This window comes from Daktulosphaira vitifoliae, unplaced genomic scaffold (assembly GCF_025091365.1).
Source record: "Daktulosphaira vitifoliae isolate Bord-2020 unplaced genomic scaffold, ASM2509136v1 Scaffold_1, whole genome shotgun sequence".
NCBI lineage: Eukaryota > Metazoa > Arthropoda > Insecta > Hemiptera > Phylloxeridae > Daktulosphaira > Daktulosphaira vitifoliae.
Window position 1 is genome coordinate 65,383,643 of NW_026099572.1, and position 13,752 is coordinate 65,397,394.

Consider the following 13,752-nt stretch of genomic DNA (forward strand, 5'->3'; position numbering starts at 1 on the left):
CCTAGTAGCCTGTCATCGTCACCTAATGTTACAACAACCCGATGCCATCGTGGTACGTAGATATTATCTTGAACGTTAGTTTTGAAAAAATTTGTATTAAATTGTTTGTATCTCGTTAATGAATGGTCCTAGAAGTCTGGATACTTTTCTCAACCAAATCGCATAGTATTCCCTATATATCCTCGTCATGGTTTTTAAATATGAGACCAATTTTATCGGTTCCCTACAATTATTACTATTCACTCTCCTTTGTTTAAATAATGTATAATTATTATATATTTTGTATGATTATCTTTTTTTTTATTTCTTTTATATGATTTTGTTCATGTTAAATTAATTTTATGACAAATAAAAAACTAATAAGTCTGAGTGATGAGTTGCCAACTAAACTAAAAAAGTATTTAACATAATAAATATTATTATTTAAAACATATGTAAATCAGACATTTGCTTCGGGAACAGAAGACGCGTCCCTTAAAATACGTTTTAAAGGCTAGCGTGAAAGCTATATCGAATAAAAGTAATTTTGAAATTATCCTCCCCCCTTAATCACAAGGACAAGTAGGAAAAATTGCGTTACTCTAATATTTCAACATACTTAAATATAATCTTACGTTCTTAAATTTGCTTAAAACTACTTACATTAAAAAAATACAATAAAATTAAGTCAGTTTTTTGACGGAAGTGTCATTTTAATCAATAATTCTATTCTTTGGCATCATAGGACCTCTTAATTTTGAATTAAGGGCTATGTTTCGATCCTTCTCCATGCTTAATATAATGTTATAAATACTGCTAATGAAAATATACATACTCGTGTATATATTTTTAAAATCAGGTCAAATATTAATCTCTCAAGTGTATACGCTGCATTCACCAGTCGTTGCCACCGACATCACCATTACAAACCGCAGGCTAATGCTACATGCGAAAATAAAATCAAAATTTCACGAATCTTGTGTTTCTGTGTTTTTTACGTCCTTTGTTGACGACCATTGGGTGTATCTTTTAGCTTCGATGCAAAGCTGAGAAGGTATTAATTTTACTATGATGTGTTTTTTTTTTATGTGTCTGTTACCCCTTTTTCTCAGCACTCACCGAACAGATTTCTTTCAACGATACGTCAAAAGATCACAAATTGTATCTAGTCGAAGACATTACCCTCAAAAATTGAAAAAATTTCCCTCGTTCCCCGTAAATGGGGGAAATCTCCAAAAAAATTACAAATAAAATTGCTAATTTTTTCAATTTTTTTTACTTAAAAATTATAACTTTTTCAAAATTGAACAAATCAATATAATTTTTTTTTAATAGTTGCATAATGTCCTTCATTTAATATATTTTTTTTATAATTTTGACCCTTTACCTGGCCACAGAAGGGGATTCAAAATGACAACTTTCTCGCAAAAAAATACGATTTTTGTAAAAAAAATTATTTTTTATATTCTTAACTTTATATTGCTATAACTTTTTGAAAAATGTATGGATCATTATATTTTTTTTGAGATAAGTATTATTTATATATATATATATATATATATATAAATAATACTTATCTCAAAAAAAATATAATGATCCATACATTTTTCAANTATATATATATATATATATATATATATATATAATGTATTTCTTTTATTATAAATTACTGCGCACTGAATTTTAGATTAAGATTCAAAATAGCCAATTTTTTACAAAACTCAACATTTTCAACTCTTCCGAGCTTCTAATATATATTAAAATAAAGATTATGTTATGTACTAGAAGTTCAAAAAGATATAATTTTTTCAATGTTCATATGGTTACGGTAGTTAAAAAACATGCAATTTTTGTGTTAATATTTTCGATTTCATATTAAATTTTTTCAACTTTAAATTGCTATTAATTATTATTTTAAGATAAGATGCATAGTATGTAATTATCAATTTAGTATGTAAATACAAATAGAGTAAATAGTGTACAACAATGTATATGTTATGATGGATAAATAAATTATTTGTTTGTATATAAGTAATATAAAATACAAACTACAAATTTTTCATTGATAACGTAAGTGCGTAATGCATAGCATTAGGCATATTACGACAATACAGTGTCACGACCCCACTGGGCTATCGTTTTTTGCATGATAATGTAATAGACCCTCGACCATAAAACTCAACCATAAAATATACGGTCAAATTTGACCGACTTAGCACGGTAATTGTACTGCATAAGCATGATAAATGAATTCTATTTTTGATTTACTTAGCATGTTAAGACGATGCAGATATGATCCTAGATCCCTCCATATGACGGTGCAACCCATGTAAAAAATCTTTATTCAAAATTTAAAAAAGGGTTAAACCATTGATTTATTCACAACATATACAGTTTCACTCAATATGGATTTATATAAGCAGTAGTTGAGATACAAGTACTATAGAAATTTCTATTGAACAATGTAAATTGAGGGGTCGAAAAATGTTTGAATACTTTGAGTGACGACTTTTTTTATTTCCTATGTTTCATTATAAATCATGTCACTAATAATACAGCAGAGAGTTAAATAAGTTAACATGATCAATAAAATAAATTATTTGTTTCTTTATTTTTAGTTAAATAGTTATAGTTTTAGTTTCATACATAGGTAACAACAAGAAATAATGTTTTTCAATTTTTTTCATTTTTATAAAAAAATTATTATTAACTATTCATTAACCAATTTAGTATCTATTTAAAAAAAGCCATCTGTAAAACGTCAAGACTTATTAATTTATAGACTTATATTTCATTATTCAATGTTGACTGAAACAAAAGAAAACAAGTTTTTACTAGTATTTATGGTACAATAATGGGAATCAATAAATAAAATGTTTACTTAGTTTTAAATAAGTATTATTAAATATTAAATTAAATTTAGTAAATTTTTTTTATTGCAATTTTAAAAATACTTAAAAAGATCTTTTTATTATTATAAAAACATAGCAGTGATATTAGATAAATAGAATTTCATTTAATCTATCATTTCAACAGTTTTAATTATCAGTTTTATTCGAATACACCGATTGTCAATTCAAAAATGTGTTTCTACATTTTCATTGTTATGTATCTAACCAGCAGTTTTACTAATGGACTACTTTACTCTTCTTATCCTTTCAATGAGGTAAATAGATATCATTTAATTTTTAATAAAAGTTAATTGTTAAATGTTTTCTAATTTGATAATAAATTTTTGGGGATATCTATATGTTTATTTAGATATAGATTATTTTTTATTCTTACTTATCTTACCATCTATCTTACTTAGATATATTAGATTTCCCGAAAAAAAAATTTTTAGCATTAAAATCTTTTAGCTACACCACGTTTTAAATTTCCTTTTTGTATAAAAAAATTTGCTATTAAAATTTTATTCGAGAAGCAAAATTTCATGAAAATAGTTAATAGTTGTATAAATTCAGTAATTTATTAAGTTACAAGACCAATTATTTTATTATAATAAAAATTTCTAACAAATATCTATGTCTCATTTAAATTTAAAAAATATAATTTTTTTTAGACTAATTTGTTGTTTTTATAATTATATATACAAATTTTAATTCCAATTATTTTTTAAAGTTTATTTTAGAACAGAATATTAAATAATTTAAGAGTGTGCATAATTTTTGATTAATAATAATAGAAATAAAGTTAAATTTTTTAGCTTTAGCGCGAAGCTGACAAAGTATATCTATTTTAATATGTGTTTTTTTATTTATATTTTATTATTATTTTTTTGTGTTGGTTACCAATTTTTATCAGCTTTCACTGGACTGTTATTACCCAACTACATTTTCAAATATACTAATAACAACATTATACTAATATAACATATAAAAAAATATACTAATTATCACATAATTTTTTATTTAATAAATTAGTTAATTATTTATGTAGCGATTTAAGAAAATAAAGTTAACGCCGTTATAAGGTACAAGGGATAAACTAAAAAAAATATTCAATACTTAATAAATTGACTAATGAATCAATTGATAGCTAGAACATTTTTTGGAAAGGATAGTGGCCTTTCTCCTTATATTCATATTGGATTACCATTAACAGTTGCAAAAATTCTCTCTAAAAATATTTATAAGTAACATTACCTCCCATCCACCTATATAACTGTAATGCTTGACATAAAATATAAACATTAATAATTGAAAAATAAATATAGTTAAAAAAAACTGAAAAACAAGCTTTTAAAGCATATCGAACTACAAAGTTAAAAATAATTTTTAAAATAAGCTTAAAACAATAATGAACGAAAAATACTAGTATTATTTTTAACTCTTTAGTTCGATATGCTTTAAAAGCGTGTTTTTCAGTTTTTTTAAACTATATTTATTTTTTACTTTTTAATTTTTTATAACATCGCTCTCACAGTCACGGAGTGTTTATTGTCAAATATGACTATTAATAAATATAATTTCTGTATCGCCAGTTAGTGTGTTTATAAACTCGCAACAATGTGTCTTATTACCATTGATAATAAAAGTTATATACCTGCGAATATCGTCATAAAAAACCAATTAGCTACTTGTATTTGTAATCCCTTATATATTATACATGTATGTTAATTAAAAAAAATTTTAATCTTTAAATGTTTATATCTAATAATAAACAATAAAAATTTGTTTATACATATGTATAATATTGATGATACACATGTACGGGTACGATAATCAAAAATAAAATTATACAGGAATAGTGTCCTCGACGTGGCAAGCACTTTCGCTTGAATGGTAAATTGATCGGCCATCGTACGCCGTTATTCTTTTATTTGTTCACTGCACCCTTGTTCTCAAAGTTCTCGTGCTCTTGTACACCACCAGTGATTGGGCCCTGACCATCGCTAAATAACTCCATTGCTGCAGTCGCTTTTCCGCCGTCTGTTCTCATCTGCCATTACGTGCCTGGATCTACACTCTGACTCGTGATACTCAGACACCATTACCGCAAGATCTCATATAGACCACTTATCACTATCAACAACTTCATCTGTTTAGCTGAGATTTATATTATTTTTTAATGTTATTTATTATTTGTTTTAATTGAGTTTAACTATTTTGTTTTATGCCGCTTGGCCGACCATTAGTATTTAAGGGTCCCCCGTTACCCCTTAGATTTAAGATACTCTTTGAAGAATTTCTAATATATATGGTTATTTGTTATTTATTGTAATAATTCAAAAAAATAAGCAAATACGGTGATGTTATATGTTAAGGTGTTTTTATTGACCAAGATTGGATATTTGGGGATTTGGTCAATTGGTGAGCAACGAAGTTCTATCGGGGTTGTAGAGTCCGAGGGTTTAGAAAAATAAAGAGGTTTCTCTTATAGAAATATTATAAATGATCCAACTAGTAAGTACCTGTAATAATACACTGAGGCAACGAAGAGGCGGTGGCCATCTCACGAATACCATGTAATGTGATTATGTATAAGGTGCGAACTAGTTAATAATAATTAATTGAAGTTTAAAGATTAATATAATTATTTGATCTATTGCTTTATGTTCTATACTCAGATTATTAATTCTAAATAATTGAGTTATAAGATAATATAAGTATTGACCCTTAATGATTTAAAGTCTTACCTGAAGATTTTTCTTTGTTGTAATAATAACTTTTGACAATATCAGGTTATAACAAAACAACACGAACTCAAATGTTTAGTTCATAAATTAACAAGTAAGAATTTCGACAATGATGATTACGAACTTTTCGTGTCGATGTCGAGAGCGCTATTCGAACGCTCAATGAATATTTAGAGACAGACTCCCTCAAGCCATTAGCACTCAGACCTGACTGAGAAGGATTACTCTGCCCTTTATAGTATTTTTTGATCCCCGAACAATCATCATTGTGTCATTCTTGTAATATTATCGTTTATTGTTAAGTAAGCATAAAATATGAAATATATAAATTAATACACATGGATAATATACAAATCATTTTTATACAACGTTAATATAGTTTGTTTTTACATTCTAGAATAGAGTTAACACATTGTGTTTTTTTATTAAGATAAGAGTAAAAAGAGCTAACAAGTATAACTTATAAATGTCCTATAGAGTGATTTTTAAAGGTGACTAATAATTGACTTATGACTGAATCGTGTATAATATAATATAATATAATATGATTAAACGACAGTATGCGTTTGTTAAATATTTCTCTAAGTTATTTATTTAAAAACAATCATGTTATTTTAAGCATATAAATATAATTTATAAATAAAGTTTTAATAGTCTTAAACGAAAAACCATTATCGTGGACACAAACAGAGTAGCCCACTGTTATTTCATATTGTGAGAGTGACGAGTGTATGACGACATTATTGTCTACTCTCGTTACTTATTGGACGTTCCGTTGACCGTCATCCATCCAGGTGACCCCTCTCCTACTTCAATAAAGCGTTTTAAACAGGCATAAGGTGTTTTACCATTCTAGTGCGGTGCACAACTAGCCGTGCTACAGTCTGGCTGCCTTGTACGAAACAATTGTAGAGGCCACAATGTTCCTGTGACGCCTTGAAAGGATGCGGAATCACCAGGATTAAAATTAAACAATTAAAAATATGTTTGTATGTTTCCTTGCGCTGTCCGCCAGCACGATGTCCGTTGGAACAGACATTAAGCTTAGAGGACTAGTTACTTAGATATTTACTTCTAAATAATTGGATTAATGTAAATTAAAATAAATAAAAGACTGGTGTACTTTCCAAATATTCGTCACTTGTGTATACTTGTCAAATCGCCGGAACACTATATTTGTACAATTATTGGTCACTTGCCAGTTTCCCGCGGATTGTCGATAATTGTGACACAAGTCAAAGGAATTAGTGGCTTGACAAGTTTACACTTAGCCAATATTTCATTTTAGGGTAGCTATTGGTAGCATAATTTTTTCTTCCCCATCCACCTATATTTGTACAGTGTAACGGTGGTTTATATTGACCTAATTATTTATTTAATTTAATAGATAAGTAAAACTATTTTATAGTATAATTGTTATATATATATTCAATTTGTACATATAATTTAATAATTAAGGTTGATTCTACAATGTATTAATTATATAACTTATTAATTTATGAATATTATGTATAAAGTAATTATTATTGGATAGTTTAATATTTTACTTAAGTGTTATGCAAATATTTTCATTATTATAGAAGTCAGAAAAATTTTATAAAGAAAACAATTCTTTCTTATTAAAATACATATTTTTAAAAAAGTAAACTCAGGTTGATTTTTTTCAAACACTTATTAGTAGGTTAAAAGATATATTTGTTTTTTTTACTTCGATGAAATAACTGTACAAAAATTTAATTTAACGAGTTACAACAATATATAAACTTTTTCATTCTGACTGGACTCTTTAAAAATATATTTTATTACAAAAATAATGAAATATAATTTTTACATAATCCAGAAAAGTGTTATTAAACTTTCAGTGTAACTACACGCATTGGCATCAGCTATATTTACTACTAATATTAATTCGTCGTCGTCGTGCAAGAAGTGAAATTTGTTTTTTGTATCAGTAATTAAAGGTTGAAAACTTTTTTGAATGACTAAAAATTTTCGATTAAAACTATTTAAACTATTGAAAAGTATATTATTGTTTATTATTATTATTATAAGTGTCAGATAACATCTATACACAGTCCCCACTGTACTGGGTTTTTATAGATAAATTTAATAATATTATTATTACTTCTAATAATTCAATTTATTTTAGGAAGGCGAATTGAATGATGGAGCGTCATCCTATTTGGAAGATTTATTTAGAAATAATAACAAAAGTACTGAAGGTATGTCGTATTATGAATTTCAATATCTATTAAAATCTTATAATTGGCTATACAATATGGACGATAGTGAAATCGAAAAACTATTTAGTGATGGAGTTAATGACAGTAAGTAAAACTCTAATTATGATAATAAAGTTAAATTTTATTTTGGTCAAATGCTATTATAACTGATGCTGTAAATTTAATGTACTAAATGAACATTTTATCGCTATATTACACACATTACAATTTTATTGGGTGGGTTAATTTTAAATTATACGAATTATTATTTTTTACTGAAAACACTACTACAAATCAATATTAAAAAAATGATTTGAGAAAAAAAAAATTCATGGCTACTTATAAAATAATAACTTAAAATTCACATTATAATACATATAATATTCGTATACTTTTTGCGAAGAGTTTAGATCTCCTTTCAGTATTCACTTTGAAAGTTTTGAATTTCGTCACTATTCATAAAATAAATATATTCTAATAGAAATTCCTAAATTTTTTTGGAGAATACCTGTAAGTTTAATGTGATATTTTCATAACCCGTTTTTGGAAAACTGGTATTTACAGTAAGTTGATATTTTTAAGTAACCATAGAAATGCATACATTTTAGAATCCAAAAAAATCATCATGAACTCATTGATATGCGTTTATTTTACGAAACCACATAAACCATTAACAGATAAATAAATCGGCCAAGAATAAGTAATGATAGAGTATGGCTATGAAAAACCTATCAAGTTTAAATTTTCCCTAGAATTGGTTTAGGCGAGAATAGAGAATTCATAAAACAATATTTAGATATCTAATAGAAGAAAGATTATTATTGTTTATTTAATTAATAAGACGATGACCGCTCTTTAACGCGCGTTGTCATTGAATCATTTTTGAAGACAGGCGATTCATAACAATAACCATCTCTAATAAAAAAACATTTGTGTTGTAAAATTCGAAATAAAATGTAAAACAGTTGGAATGTTAACAAGTTTAATTATTAAATATCATAATTTTATGTTAAAACATTCTATATTTTGATTATTGAAATAAGCAGTAATTTCCCGACTGCGACCTACTTTTTATTTATACTGTTTTCAATATACTGTTGCGCTGCGATAATTATAACGAGATGGCAAAGTTATCCTATTATATTTGTATTTAGAGATTTTTGTATGTGGGTCAAGATAGGTTTAAGAACAAAGATTTATGGGGAGATTCGCCCCTTTACAACCCTCCATTACATTAATAATTCTAAATATATTTCAACATAAGTATTTGGTAAACTTAAGGTGTGATTTGTATGTATATTGGTGGAAATTAAAAATTTTTTGATATATTCACTTCAAACAAATCTAATACATCATGTATAATTAAAAAGATTTAGCAAGTCTTTTTGATTTTCAAGTAATATAAAAAGCTAAAGCAGGCATAATAATAATTTATAATATTATAATAAATTAATAATATTTAATGACATTTAAATGTCGGAATGTGATTATTATGAATGAAATTATTATTGGTATTAACATTTTACTTTTACATTAAACTGAATTAACACAAAGTTTTTAGTTCATTAAGTACAAGACTGTATGAAAATTGATCAATTTAAGAAACAGGCGACGGTGTATGTCAAAAAAATTGAGAATAGAATTTGTAATATTTATTATGACTGTTGTGACAATAAAATAACTACGACTCCACATCAAAATATACTCTGTTCTTAAATCATTACGATTAGAAATCACTTATGAAGAAGTTAATGTATCAATATCTGACAGTAATGTTCGAGACCCATTAAGAATCACCTATAAAGGTAAAATGAATATTACGTATAATTTTATCTTCGATTATAATTTTATAACTTTTTGAAAAATGTATGGATCAATAAAATTTTTTTTATAATAAATTCTATTTATATACCTCTTTTATTCGACAAACTTTTTTTTTTTTAATCAGACCATTTCCCTTTATATATTATAATTATATATACATACAGGATGATTTTTTTATCATAACCTACTCAATTACTTATAGAATAATAATAATTAAAAAAAATTTTTTTATTAGTATCTTTAGTTACACATTATTCTTGAATTTTTAACTATGTAATACTTTTTAAGTTCATCCCTTATGCCTGGTAAGGGTGTCAACTTTGTTTTTTTAAATGGTAACACATATTTTGAATTTAATAAAATGTTTGAGTTTTTAATTTAATAATAAATGTCATTTGAATTTTTAATATAAATTTATTCGTTTTTTAGATATAAACCTCTAAAGTTTCAAATTTTTGAATTAATATACAGGTATAATATACAAGGATTACAAATATAGGTAGCTAATTGGTTTTTTATGATATTGCTATCACAATCACGGATTGTTTATTATCAATTATGTCTATCAATAGATATACATTCTGTATTGTCAGTTAGTGTATTTATAAACTCACAACTATGTGCCTTACTACCATTGATTATAACAATGCTTTGTATCTGCTAATATCGATGTCATAAAAAATCCATTAGCTACCTGTATTTGTAAACCCTTGTGTATTATACCTATATATTAACTCAAAAAGTTGATACTTTAAATGTTTATATCCAATAAACAAATTCAGTTTCATTAAAAATTCAAATGCCATTTACTATTGGATTAAAAACTCAAACATTTTATTAAATTAAAAATACGTGTTACCATTTAAAAAAACAAAGTTGACCCCCTTACAAGGTATAAGGGATGAATTTAAAAAGTATTACATAGTTAATAATTCAAGAATAATGTGTAACTAAAGATAGTAATAAAAAAATTTTTTTTAATTATTATTATTCTGTAAGTAATTGAGTGGGTTATGATAAAAAAATCACCCTGTATATATATATATTTATATAATACACTTATAAATCATAAAACTAATATCAGGATATTAATAAAGAAATCGGAGATCATGTTGCTTTTGAAATAATTCACCAATATTTTTTAAAATTGAACACTATCTACAGATTTGTATCGAAGCGTTTTTTATGATAGTGATTTTAATGACTGTCAGATATCATCTATACTGGACCCAACTATGCCACGTCCCCACTGTGCCGCGACCCTATCGTGCTAGGTTTTCTTAACTCCAAGATCAGTAGTTAATCCGTCGTAGAGAAAGATGAATGGCATCTCCATTAACTGAATTATTTATGGCTAATCATGTATCGTGAAATTTCATTTTCATGGCTTTATTTTATTGACCCTTAATTTGTAAAAAAAATGTCTACTTTTAAATAATAAAAAATAAATTTTCATAAAATAAAATAATTGTATTTGATGTTACTTTTATTTAAGTAACTTATGAAATGAATAATTTGTTTTCTTTTTCACTAACATGATTGGAGATATAGATGATGACAATATAAAACTAATCAATAGCAGACATCCAAGTTAAAACTGTAATTAATAATCTTATCATAGGATAAATGAATTGAAAACAAAAAAGGATAATAATTAGATTAATCTTACTGAAGTTTATTAAGAATTGCAATTTTTTTCTATAGAACAATTTTCCTCCAAAAATGATATGTCTTCATGTTAGTTTCCCAGTATAAAATGATTTTACACAGAATAATACATAGTACATAACATTATTTTAGCATATGTTTAAAGCTCGGATTATTTCCGGAATATTTTCAAAACTTAAGTTGAATAAGTTCAATTTTTGTGCAGAAGTTGCTATATTGAAACCCCCTATGGGTAGATAAAGCATCACATTTTCAAAAAATTTACATCTAATAAAAGAGAAACATCTATGGTTTCAATTTAACAAAGAATTCTGATTCGTTCATTTTCAATAAGTAATAGCAATTTTTAGAAAAAAAGTTTAAAAATGTTGATTTTCACTATTTAAGTGGAACCAGGACAAAAAATTTTTTTTATTGATACAGTCATTTTAAATAAGTTATGGTTGTTTTAAATAAAAAAAACCCAGCACAGGGGGATCGCGGCACAGTGGTGACGTGGCATAGTTGGATCAAGTATAATGATATCTGACAGTGATTAAAATCACTATCAAAAAAAAACGCTTCGATGCAAATCTTTAGATAGTGTTTAATTTTAAAAAATTGGTGGATTATTCCAAAAGCTTCATAAACTGCTAGTTCCTTATTAATATCCTGATTAAGATAAAGTATGTCGAATGAAAAAGGGATTATTAAAAAATATTATTTCTTATAAAAAAATAATGTTGATCCATACACTTTTAAATATGTCATAGCATTATAAAGTTAAAAATGTAAAAAATAAAATCGAGAATTTTCACGCAATAATAGCATTTGGTAACTATTTTCACCGTGAAGACAAAATAAAGTCCGAAATATTTTTTTTGCATAATAAAGTACATTACATTAGCTTTAATTTAAGATATATATAAAAAAGTGTCAGACTTTCCGGAACATTAGAGTAGAGTAGTGTAGACCAATCGCCCACTGATAATTTATTTTTTAATATTTTCAAATGAATAAATGCGTATTTTAATTTCTTAATAATGATCTGCTAGTTCATTATTTATATCCTGATTCAGATAAAGTATGTCGAATGAAAAAGGGATTATTAAAAAATAGAATTTCCCATAAAAAAATTATATTGATCAATACACTTTTCAATAAGTTATAGCATTATAAAGTTAAAAAAAAAAAAAAAAACCCAGCACAGGGGGGTCGCGGCACAGTGGTGACGTGGCATAGTTGGATCAAGTATAATGATATCTGACAGTGATTAAAATCACTATCAAAAAAAAACGCTTCGATGCAAATCTTTAGATAGTGTTTAATTTTAAAAAATTGGTGGATTATTCCAAAAGCTTCATAAACTGCTAGTTCCTTATTAATATCCTGATTAAGACAAAGTATGTAGAATAAAAAAGAGATTATTAGAAAATAGTATTTCCCATAAAAAAATTATATTGATCAATACACTTTTCAATAAGTTATAGCATTATAATGTTAAAAATGTAAAAAATAAAATTGAGAATTTTCACACAATAATAGCATTTGGTAGCCATTTTCACCTTGAAGATAAAATAAAGTCCGAAATTTTTTTTTTCCATGATAAAGTATATTACATTAGCTTTAATTTAAGATATATATAAAAGTGTCAGACTTTCCGGAACACTTTCAAAATTTAAGTTGAAAAAGTCAATTTTTTGTGAAAAAGTTGTCATTTTGAATCCCCCCCTGTAGGCAGGTAAAAAGTCAGATTTATAAAAAAAATATACCAAATGATAGGTAAAGACAAAATAGTATTTCCCATAAAAAAATTATATTGATCAATACACTTTTCAATAAGTTATATCATTATAAAGTTAAAAATATAAAAAATAAAATCGAGAATTTTCACACAATAATAGCATTTGGTAGCCATTTTCCCCTTGAAGATAAAAAAAAATAAAGTCCGAAATTTTTTTTTACCATTATAAAGTATATTACATTAGCTTTAATTTAAGATATATATAAAAGTGTCAGACCTTCCGGAACACTTTCAAAAGTTACGTTGAAAAAGTTCTACTTTCTATATGCATTTTTATGTTTTGAATCCCCCCTGTATTTANAATTTTTTGTGAAAAAGTTGTCATTTTGAATCCCCCCCTGTAGGCAGGTAAAAAGTCAGATTTATAAAAAAAATATACCAAATGATAGGTAAAGACATCATGCATCTACAAAAAAAAGAATTATATTGATCCATACATCTTTCGAGAAGTTATAGCATTATAAAGTTAAAAATATAAAAAAGAATTTTTTTACAAAAATCGTATTTTTTTTATTAAGTTTGATGTCTGTTTTCACCATGAAGTTAAATAAAGTCCGAACTTTTTTTTTACCATTATAAAGTATATTACATTAGCTTTAATTTAAGATATATATAAAAGTGTCAGACCTTCCGGAACA

General features: G+C 25.7%; 4 protein-coding genes across 4 annotated transcripts in view; 3 read left to right on the forward strand and 1 right to left on the reverse strand.

Annotated features, from left to right (window-relative positions):
* The window catches only part of LOC126896261 (uncharacterized), a 162,240-nt gene that overhangs the window by 92,990 nt on the left and 55,498 nt on the right, over positions 1 to 13,752 (reverse strand). The window lies entirely within an intron of this gene.
* The window catches only part of LOC126896244 (nose resistant to fluoxetine protein 6-like), a 173,506-nt gene that overhangs the window by 73,741 nt on the left and 86,013 nt on the right, over positions 1 to 13,752 (forward strand). The gene's annotated exons all lie outside the window — the stretch shown is intronic.
* LOC126896245 (nose resistant to fluoxetine protein 6-like) overlaps positions 1 to 13,752 on the forward strand; it is a 113,395-nt gene that overhangs the window by 58,444 nt on the left and 41,199 nt on the right. The window lies entirely within an intron of this gene.
* Positions 3,058 to 9,630, forward strand: LOC126896273 (uncharacterized). The gene is made up of 3 exons (XM_050668923.1): positions 3,058 to 3,145; positions 7,767 to 7,944; positions 9,394 to 9,630. The coding sequence occupies exons 1-3, from the start codon at positions 3,062 to 3,064 to the stop codon at positions 9,429 to 9,431; spliced, it is 300 nt and encodes a 99-aa protein (XP_050524880.1). The 5' UTR covers positions 3,058 to 3,061; the 3' UTR covers positions 9,432 to 9,630.